The sequence below is a fragment of the Budorcas taxicolor genome, chromosome 5, assembly GCF_023091745.1.
Source record: "Budorcas taxicolor isolate Tak-1 chromosome 5, Takin1.1, whole genome shotgun sequence".
NCBI lineage: Eukaryota > Metazoa > Chordata > Mammalia > Artiodactyla > Bovidae > Budorcas > Budorcas taxicolor.
Genome location: NC_068914.1, coordinates 132,378,270 through 132,388,083, shown reverse-complemented (window position 1 = coordinate 132,388,083; position 9,814 = coordinate 132,378,270). Strand labels below are relative to the sequence as shown.

At 34.1% G+C, this 9,814-nt stretch overlaps 1 protein-coding gene across 1 annotated transcript; it reads left to right on the top strand.

Moving 5' to 3' along the window:
* Window positions 1–1,798: 1,798 nt before the first annotated feature.
* IAPP (islet amyloid polypeptide) lies at window positions 1,799–9,051 on the top strand. Its single transcript, XM_052641548.1, has 2 exons — window positions 1,799–1,884; window positions 8,862–9,051. The coding sequence occupies exons 1-2, from the start codon at window positions 1,799–1,801 to the stop codon at window positions 9,049–9,051; spliced, it is 276 nt and encodes a 91-aa protein (XP_052497508.1).
* Window positions 9,052–9,814: the final 763 nt, after the last annotated feature.

The following is a 9,814-nucleotide window of genomic DNA, read 5'->3' as shown; positions in this document are numbered from 1 at the left end:
TCTTGCATTGGCATGCAGACTCTACCACTGTACCATTTGAGAATCTCCAACAGTTTCTAGCAAAGAATTGGTAAAAAGAGGTGATTAAAAATATCAACAAATATATTTATTTGCAAAGAATGAAGCTAGGGACATTGAAGCATCTACTTGAATTCAAATAACCCCAAGGGCTTAATTCCATGAATATTCAATAGTATATTAAGGTATAAAGGCAAGGTATATAGAAAAAAAGACACAGAAGAGGATTGAAAGCCATTTATAATGAAGCAGGAGGGTTTGGGTTTGAAGCATAAAAGCAATCATTTCCAATACACAAATTCATTTGTCAGCATTTAAATAGAGACAGATAACTTCACAACCCTAGTCAAGCAGTTTTTTCACTCACTTTTTTCATTATTACATAGAAATATTATAATTATTTTAAAAGATTTATTTTTTATTTTCTCCAAATTGTTCCTGTTTTCTGTATTTCTAAGACATATTTAAGTTAATATTCTAAGTTATGACAACTTAAGAACATATATAACAACTAAAATTCTGTCAGTGAAAATTGGCATGTCTGTATAATCTAGAAAAGATGGAAGTTTTCCAAATAAATTTTAAGTTCTCTGATTTCATATATTTCTTTAAAACTGAGTAATATAGTCTGAGGGTGTTTATGAAGATCTTAGGAGGAAAGAAACTGTTTTCCAATCTTTGTTCTAGTTACCAATGAATCTGAAATTTCAGTATTTTTTTTTTTTAATTCTGAAAGGGAATGTAAAAATCACATGATTTAGAAGACTAATGATTTCCCGTAAGAAAATAACCAATGTATTTTACAAAGTGTACACAATGATTTGGGGCTTCCCAAGCGGCACAATGGTAAAGTATCTGCTTGCCAATGTGGAAGACAGAAAGAGATGGGGGTTCAATCCCTAGGTCCGGAAGACCCCCTGGAGGAGGAAATGGCAACCCATTCCAGTATTCTTGCCTGGAAAATTGCATGGAAGAGGAGCCTGGTGGGCTACAGTCCATGGGGTTGCAAAGAGTCGGACACGACTGAACATGCCACTCACACTACTAGAAACTTCTCTTTAATCCTTGAAAATTCACTCTGGTATTTTACAAAGATGGCAAATTCAAACTTCTGCTGTGTGCGACACACCATTAACTCCACCAAGATACGTTGTATCTGCTAAGTTAACATTCACTGATGTGTTAGTTTAATAATGACCCACCTGCTATTCCTATCTATAAGGCTCTTTCTCTCTGTAGGGATGGAAATTAATGACAGAGTCTCTCTGAACTGTCTGATGTCAGAGCTAGAAAAAGTGTGAAGGGTATATATGAGCTGGACTACTGGCTAGCAGGTTGTGGGGTAAATGCTCCAGTGGATGCAAGCTTGGGGTTTTATTTGAAGCTTCCTTGCTAACAAAGGCATTTTCTGATATTGCTGACACTGAGACACTAAAAGGTAAGGAATTTTCTGTGTCTAGAATACTATTATTTATTTAGCATTAGAACAAATTTGGGATTAAATGTATGGCTTATTTCAAAGGAAGACTAAAGAGATAATGTATAATGATATCAATTTTCTAGATTGTTTTTAGAAGGAAACTGGGTAAAGGAAAATTTTGAAAATATTTGAAAATTGCATGAGCAGTCTGAGCTGTATCAATAAAATTATGATCCTTGGAAATTATGTTTTTAAAAGATGTTTTAAAGTAGGCTCTAGTTTAATATGTCATTAAACAAAGCTACAATAGATTTCTTGATTTTAGAGCTGAATTATTCTTTTCAGAAAATTTGAGAAGCAATGGGCATTTTGAAGCTGCCAGTGGTTCTCATTGTGCTCTTCATTGCGTTAAACCATCTGGAAGGTGGTGGTAAACCCACTAAAAGGTTAGTAACTTGAAAATCCTAGTTTCTTTTGAAAGTATGAAAAAATTATAATCAAATACTGCTATGTAATTAACAGCCCTTGTGCCATTAGATTTCTAAGTCATATTTAAGAATAGAACATTAAGCTCTTCCACTGTTTCTTAAATTATATGTTCTTTAAAGAATAAAGTCAGTCTGATAAATCTCTCTGATGAAATTTCTGACAGACAGGAATGGATAGTTTCAGCTTTGCCAAGAAATATGCTATTGGAACTTAAAGGAGCAGAACCAGAACACGAAGCAAGAAAACCCAAAAGGTAGTAACTTCTACTCTACTAATTCGATTCTCAAGCAAACTAGGAGAAACTCAAAGTATATATTTTATATGAGGTGGAATTTTGCTGTGTGCTTATATAGACATTTTTCTCAATTCTGGCAATATCCTGAACTTTCACATCTCTTTCTGGAAATCTAACTAGGAAATAATCAAGTGGCAAATTAAATCTGGTAAGAAGTTAAATTTAGAAGATCCAGTTAAAAAGTCATTAGTCTTTAGGGGATTCTTTCTATATTGCTAACTGCTCTGCTAATGAAACAGAATTATAATTAAAATATTATTCTTCATGAGACTATTTCCAATATGCTGTAAATATAAAATAATATTACTTGAAAATGTTTTCAACAAGTAGCATGTGCATCAGGATTTTTTTTTAAAAAGCTTATTTTGAAAGGTGTCATTTTATTTGAATGGTAATTTTAAGGAATTTTAAAAACTGTGAAGGGTGAAAATGTTTGCAGTATTTACAACTTTCAAGGGGAAAGTTTTTAAAACTGTTATTATCCATTTATTAAAAGAGTCTTAAGTCCATAGGTATACATATATTCCCTCCTTTTTGAAACTCCCTCCCATCTGCCTTCCCATCCCACCCCTGTAAGCTGATTCATGTTGAGGTTTGACAGAAAACAGCAAAATTCTGTAAAGCAATTATCCTCCAGTAAAAAATAAATTTATTTTAAAATGCTATATTTAAAAAGTCTTAAGTCCAAATTCATGTATATGTCATAAATAATATGATTTGCTTGTGTCTAAATTGGTTTTGACTCTATATGGTTTAATAAAACTGAATTTAAACTCTCTTGAAGACCAAGGAGAATAAGTTTATTCATGAAAAATCTTTGCTTTAAGTCATGTTAGAACTCTTCCCATAGAATTATTGGCATTTTGTCTCTTTTCCTTCTGGGTGTTTTTTGTTGAGGTGGAGGTCCTTTGGTGATACATACAGGTTTCTAAAGCACCTATGTGTAACAGATTGTACACATAGTTTTTTTCCCTTTCCTTTCAAGGCTTACCTAGTTTACAGGACATTCTTCTCAGAACTGACTGTAATGTTCAATTGGTTTTCTCCTAGATAAAAGCAATTTTAAACCTGCCATGAAGTTTCTGGTAAACTAGCAGAACATTTGAACAATGACAGAAAAATTAGTGATATTATGTCTATTTCTGTAGTAGTCTATAGTATTTCTGTCTATATCTTGATCTTTTCTTTCATTAGATATATTCATCTGCTAAATATTTTTACCCAATATGTTTTTAAGGAAATTCATTAATTATGAGGTGAGTTTCACTGAGAAATAGAATAACACATAATGTTATTTATCAACGATTATATTTTCATGCTGGTCTCACAACCTTCCTGAATTATTAGAAATATTTATAAAACATTCATCAATTACTTTTCAGGAAATTGAATTTCCTGGAATCAGTATATTTGGTCAGTTTTTTGAGGAGAGAGGAAGAATTTAACATTTTGAGCCATTCAATCATATAATATTCTATACAGCTCATAAAAAGCTGAGAAAGCCTATGTAGAAAATATCTCAAACTATGAACACCTTTAAAAAATAAAGCTGATGAAGATTTATTCTTCAGTATTGTGTTTTCACAAAAATCAGTCATCTCATCTGAGATCTTTTTCAACTTTTATACTTGCATGGGATGGGATTAAGAAGTAACAGACTTTACAAACTATACCAAAACGTGGTTATATCACTTGACACTCATGAGTGAGGCAGAAAGATCCCACACTTGCCCACCAACTTTTTAAGACTCAGTAGTAAATAAGGTTCAGTGGTATCTGCCTGGCAGATAGTAAGAGAGCAACCAAAAGGATAATTACATGAGTTTCAAGCTAGAGTCACTGAACGCTCCCTTTAGAAACTCACACACTTCTAGAGACAGCTATTAAGAGCTGGGATAAGGGACCCATTTAAAAGCTGTTTCAAAAGCCCCTGAAACTGAGATGTTTTTAAAGAGAGACAATTTAAGTGTTACAATTTGGCCTATAGTTATCACTGTTTATATTCTCTTCTTATTGAACTATAGTTGATTTACAATGTTGTGCTAGTTTTTCATGTATAGCAAAGTGATTCAGTTATATATATACATATATACATATTCTCTATATATATTGTTTTCTTTTTTGTGTTCTTTTCCATTATGGTTTATTACAGGATATTAAACTTATTTATGAAACAGAAACAGATTCAGACATAGAAAACAATCTTATATTGTGAGTGAGGGATAAACTGGTTTGAGATTAGCAGATACACACTACTATATATAAAATAGATAAAGAACCAAGTCCTACTGTATAGCACAGGCAACTATATTCAAGATCATATAATAAGTTATCTTAAAGCCAAGAATTTCCATGTGTGTGAATGGTCATAGCTTTAAACTAGTGTTTGTTATTAGCTGGTGGGTAGGCTGGTAGGCCATGTCTGCCTGGTAGTCAATGAGGGAAAATACATAAAAGTTGGGGTGTTGGGCCTTTCACTAACCAACTCAGTCAACTTTCTTCATCTTAATGATAATTTAGGGTGTATCCTGACTATCACATTTACAGAAAAATTCCTGTTTGGGAAAGCAGTTTCACAGGTATGAAACCAAAAAACATAAAAGTTCTTCATATTTCTTTAAAGTAGAATCATGATCCTCCTAGTTAACTCAAATTAGAGAATATTTTAGTGAGAATAATTTTAAATCCTATTACAGACCTTGAGACCAATTATCAAACATTCACCAGTTATCACTGAGCACAAAGAGTATTTCACATTCTGTTCAAGGCATTCACCAAATATATCCTGGAAAAGAAATCCCTTTGAACCTTCTCAATTTGACCCACGTTTCTTTTATTACTTTAAATTTATTAGTTTGAAGTGTTTGGGTCAAATTCTGATTACTACTGTTTTTCAGAAAAAGTTTATCACCTTTTAGAATTGAATGTTCAGTGTATGAATTGCTGGTTCAATCTTTATAGGAGCATTAAACCGTTCTTTGAAAATGCACATCGGCCATGCTTACCACACATGAAAAAGAAAGAGTTAAACAGATAATATGAATAAGACTGATATATAAGCCAGGGAGTTAGGTTTCTGTGGGCTTCCCTCGTGGCTCAGTCGATAAAGAATCCTCTTGCAGTGTAAGAGACCTGGGTTCAATCCCTGGGTCAAGAATAATATCCCCTGGCAAAGGGAATGGCAACACACTCCAATATTCTTGCCTGGAGATTCCATGGACAGAGGAGCCTAGCGGGCGACAACCCGTGGGGTTGCAAAGAGTCAGATATGACTGAATGAATAACATAAACAAATTAAGCTTCTAGGTGTGTTTCCTTTGCCTGAGTAATTGGTTTGTCAGCATATACTCACACTCAACAGATACTCAGTTCATGTAATTCTGTAAGAAAAATTTTCTGTGGAGAATATCTGAGAGTATAAACCATAAAGTTTCACACGAGTTTTTAAAATATTTACTCTTAGGCTATCTCTATACAAAGATACAGACAATGAAGTACTTCCCATACAAAATAAACACATTGAGATAAAAGCCATCACATAGTGCTTCAAATTATGTATATACACTGGCTTCTGGACATTGAGTTTTTAGCCTCCTACCAGTATCTCTCTCCCACTTTACACTTAATTAAAATTTAACCAAGATTTTGGTTTTTATAGGAGCTGAAATTTCCCTAGAACTCCTAATAATCAGCAAAAAAGCAATTATTGTGTCTGTTTCCAGTACACTAAAACAAAAGATGGTACAAAAATATAGGATTGATATCCTACCTAAAGAAACTAAAGACCTATATATAGAAAACTATAAAACACTGATGAAAGAAATCAAAGAGGACACTAATAGATGGAGAAATATACTATGTTCATGGATCGGAAGAATCAATATAGTGAAAATGAGTATACTACCCAAAGCAATTTACAAATTCAATGCAATCCCTATCAAGCTACCAGCCATATTTTTCACAGAACTAGAACAAATAATTTCAAGATTTGTATGGAAATACAAAAAACCTCGAATTGCCAAAGCAATCTTGAGAAATAAGAATGGAACTGGAGGAATCAACCTGCCTGACTTCAGGCTCTACTACAAAGCCACAGTCATCAAAACAGTATGGTACTGGCACAAAGACCGACATATAGATCAATGGAACAAAATAGAAAGCCCAGAGATAAATCCACACAGATATGGACACCTTATCTTTGACAAAGGAGGCAAGAATATACAATGGAGTAAAGACAATCTCTTTAACAAGTGGTGCTGGGAAAACTGGTCAACCACTTGTAAAAGAATGAAACTAGATCACTTTCTAACACCCCACACAAAAATAAACTCAAAATGGATTAAAGATCTAAATGTAAGACCAGAAACTATAAAACTCCTAGAGGAGAACATAGGCAAAACACTCTCAGACATAAATCACAGCAGGATCCTCTATGATCCACCTCCCAGAATTCTGGAAATAAAAGCAAAAATAAACAAATGGGATCTAATTAAAATTAAAAGCTTCTGCACAACAAAGGAAACTATAAGCAAGGTGAAAAGACAGCCTTCTGAATGGGAGAAAATAATAGCAAATGAAGCAACTGACAAACAACTAATCTCAAAAATATGCAAGCAACTCCTGCAGCTCAATTCCAGAAAAATAAACGACCCAATCAAAAAATGGGCCAAAGAACTAAATAGACATTTCTCCAAAGAAGACATATGGATGGCTAACAAACACATGAAAAGATGCTCAACATCACTCATTATCAGAGAAATGCAAATCAAAACCACAATGAGGCACCACTTCACACCAGTCAGAATGGCTGCGATCCAAAAATCTGCAAGCAATAAATGCTGGAGAGGGTGTGGAGAAAAGGGAACCCTCCTACACTGTTGGTGGGAATGCAAACTAGTACAGCCACTATGGAGAGCAGTGTGGAGATTCCTTTAAAAATTGCAAATAGAACTACTGTATGACCCAGCAATCCCACTGCTGGGCATACACACCGAGGAAACCAGAATTGAAAGAGATACATGTACCCCAATGTTTATCGCAGCACTGTTTATAATAGCCAGGACATGGAAACAACCTAGATGTCCATCAGCAGATGAATGGATAAGAAAACTGTGGTACATATACACAATGGAGTATTACTCAGCCATTAAAAAGAATTCATTTGAATCAGTTCTGATGAGATGGATGAAACTGGAGCCAATTATACAGAGTGAAGTAAGCCAGAAAGAAAAACACCAATACGGTATACTAACACATATATATGGAATTTAGAAAGATGGCAATGACGACCCTGTATGCAAGACAGGAAAAAAGACACAGATGTGTATAACGGACTTTTGGACTCAGAGGGAGAGGGAGAGGGTGGGATGATTTGGGAGAATGGCATTCTAACATGTATACTATCATGTAAGTATTGAATCGCCAGTCTATGTCTGATGCAGGATACAGCATGCTTGGGGCTGGTGCATGGGGTTGACCCACAGAGATGTTATGGGGAGGGAGGTGGGAGGGGGGTTCATGTTTGGGAACGCATGTAAGAATTAAAGATTTTAAAATTAAAAAAATAAAAAACTAAAAAGAAATATATGGGATTGATATAAATAAATTCTATAAATACTAAGAAGTTAAGATACAAATGAATTATTTACAGTTTCATTTATGACTTATCCTTAATATTATTATGCAATTTTTCTAGGTGAATGAAGGAACATGATGAATACTAATACCATTGACACAAAAAGCCTTTTGGTTTTAACATTTAACCTATCATTTAAATTGTTGAAAATATAGGAACATAGTACATAGCAGGGACATAGTAATCTTCATGTATTTATGCTCATAGTAATAGAATTCCCACACTACAGTAGTTAGAGTGCCTGAATAGGTGATAAGTTTTATTCCCTTGAAATAATACCTGACATCTCTCAACACTGTCAATTCAGTGAAATCAGGAAACTTAAAAATTAACTAACACTGCTTAATTCTTGTTTGAAAGGTATGAGAAATGAATATATATATATATATAAATTCACATATTCCAGATTACATGCATAATTTCCAATTCAAGACCTTTTTTATAAATTTGGGAACTAGATTGGTGGTGACGGTTTAGTCACTAAGTCATGTCCAGCTCTTGAGACCCCATGGACTGTAGCCTGCCAGACTCCTCTGTCCATGGGATTCTCCAGGCAGGAATACTGGAGTGGATTGCCCTTTCCTTCTCCAGGGGATCTTCCCAACCCAGGGATCAAACCCAGGTCTCCTGCATTGCAGGCAGATTCTTTACCAACTGAGCTATGAAGGAAATAGATTAATCAACATTTAAAAGAATATAAGACAAAAAACTTTTATTATCATTATCTGGAATATATTCTGAATTGCCAAAGAAAAAGATTACACTGGGAAATTCAACATTAACTATAACGGAGGGTTTGCTATCTGATTTGTAAGCTGCATCTTCAAGGTGTCCAGAAACTCGATCAAATCATCCAAGTATTTTGCAAACCAAAACACTGAGTTACTGACGTGAAGACGTTTCCTTTCATTTTCATCAACATGAGATATTTGATGTCACAGAGATAGTTGTATCCAATCCTAACTCTAAGTTTCTAACCTTTCATATTTGTTCAGTGTCACCAGTCATCAGATGGAAAAGCGGAAATGCGGCACTGCCACTTGCGCGACTCAACGCCTGGCAAATTTTCTAGCTCCATCCGGCAACAAACTTGGCGCCATTTTCTCACCTACGAAGGTGGGATCCAATGCACACGGCAAGAGGAAAAAAGTTGAGATCTTAAAGAGAGAGCCACTGAGTTACTTAGCCATTTAGAGGTCCGTGCTCCTCTACAGCTCTTGTTGCTTTAATGTATTATATAACTACTCCAGTGATTTCCTTTGTTATTTAACAGTACCTCTTCCGTTAGTAGAATGAATATATGAATCTCTGCATCCCATGTTTGTTGCTAACGCATATAAAATGCCATGTTAAGAATTGCTTATATTAATACTGATTAAGATCCCATAATAAAAAGGCAGTGTCTTTAAAAATGAAATGTTCTTGCTGTAGTGTTTATTTTTAAAATACTTATTAAACGTTGTTTCTTTTGCCTGTGTCTTTATGACCTACCTGAGTTTGAGAAAATGGTTGTTGGAAACCTCATAAATTGATAAACTTGATACTTGATCATTGAAACTTGATAAACTCGATAAATTATTAGACAGCTAAAAATAAAGTTATGATTATAAACATTAGAAAACTAGCAATTGTAAGTATCCTTGTTAAGCAATCCTTTTTTGCATTAGATTTCTGAAATGATGTAAAATGCCATTTTGAAAAATAAAAGCCTACTGCTGACTCAGTCAAAATATTTTTTTTAACTCTGTTTTTTGTTGCATTTGCTGGTATGAAGAGTTTACTTACAAAATAAATTAAAGCATTCTCCTAACTCAGTCAAAATACTCTTTTTTAATTCTGTTTTTTTGTTGTACTTGCTGGTACTAAGAAGTTGCTTCAAAATTTAAAAAGAAATGTCTCTGTACACACTGCTATATTTAAAATGGATAACTAACAAGGACCTACTGTATAGCACATG

Bases quoted from the DNA above. Each gene is read 5' to 3' on its own strand.
- IAPP (XM_052641548.1), top strand. From the start codon at position 1,799: ATGGGCATTTTGAAGCTGCCAGTGGTTCTCATTGTGCTCTTCATTGCG. The intron at 1,885-8,861 runs GTTAGTAACTTG...CAGTGTCACCAG, and splicing joins GGTGGTAAACCCACTAAAAG to TCATCAGATGGAAAAGCGGA.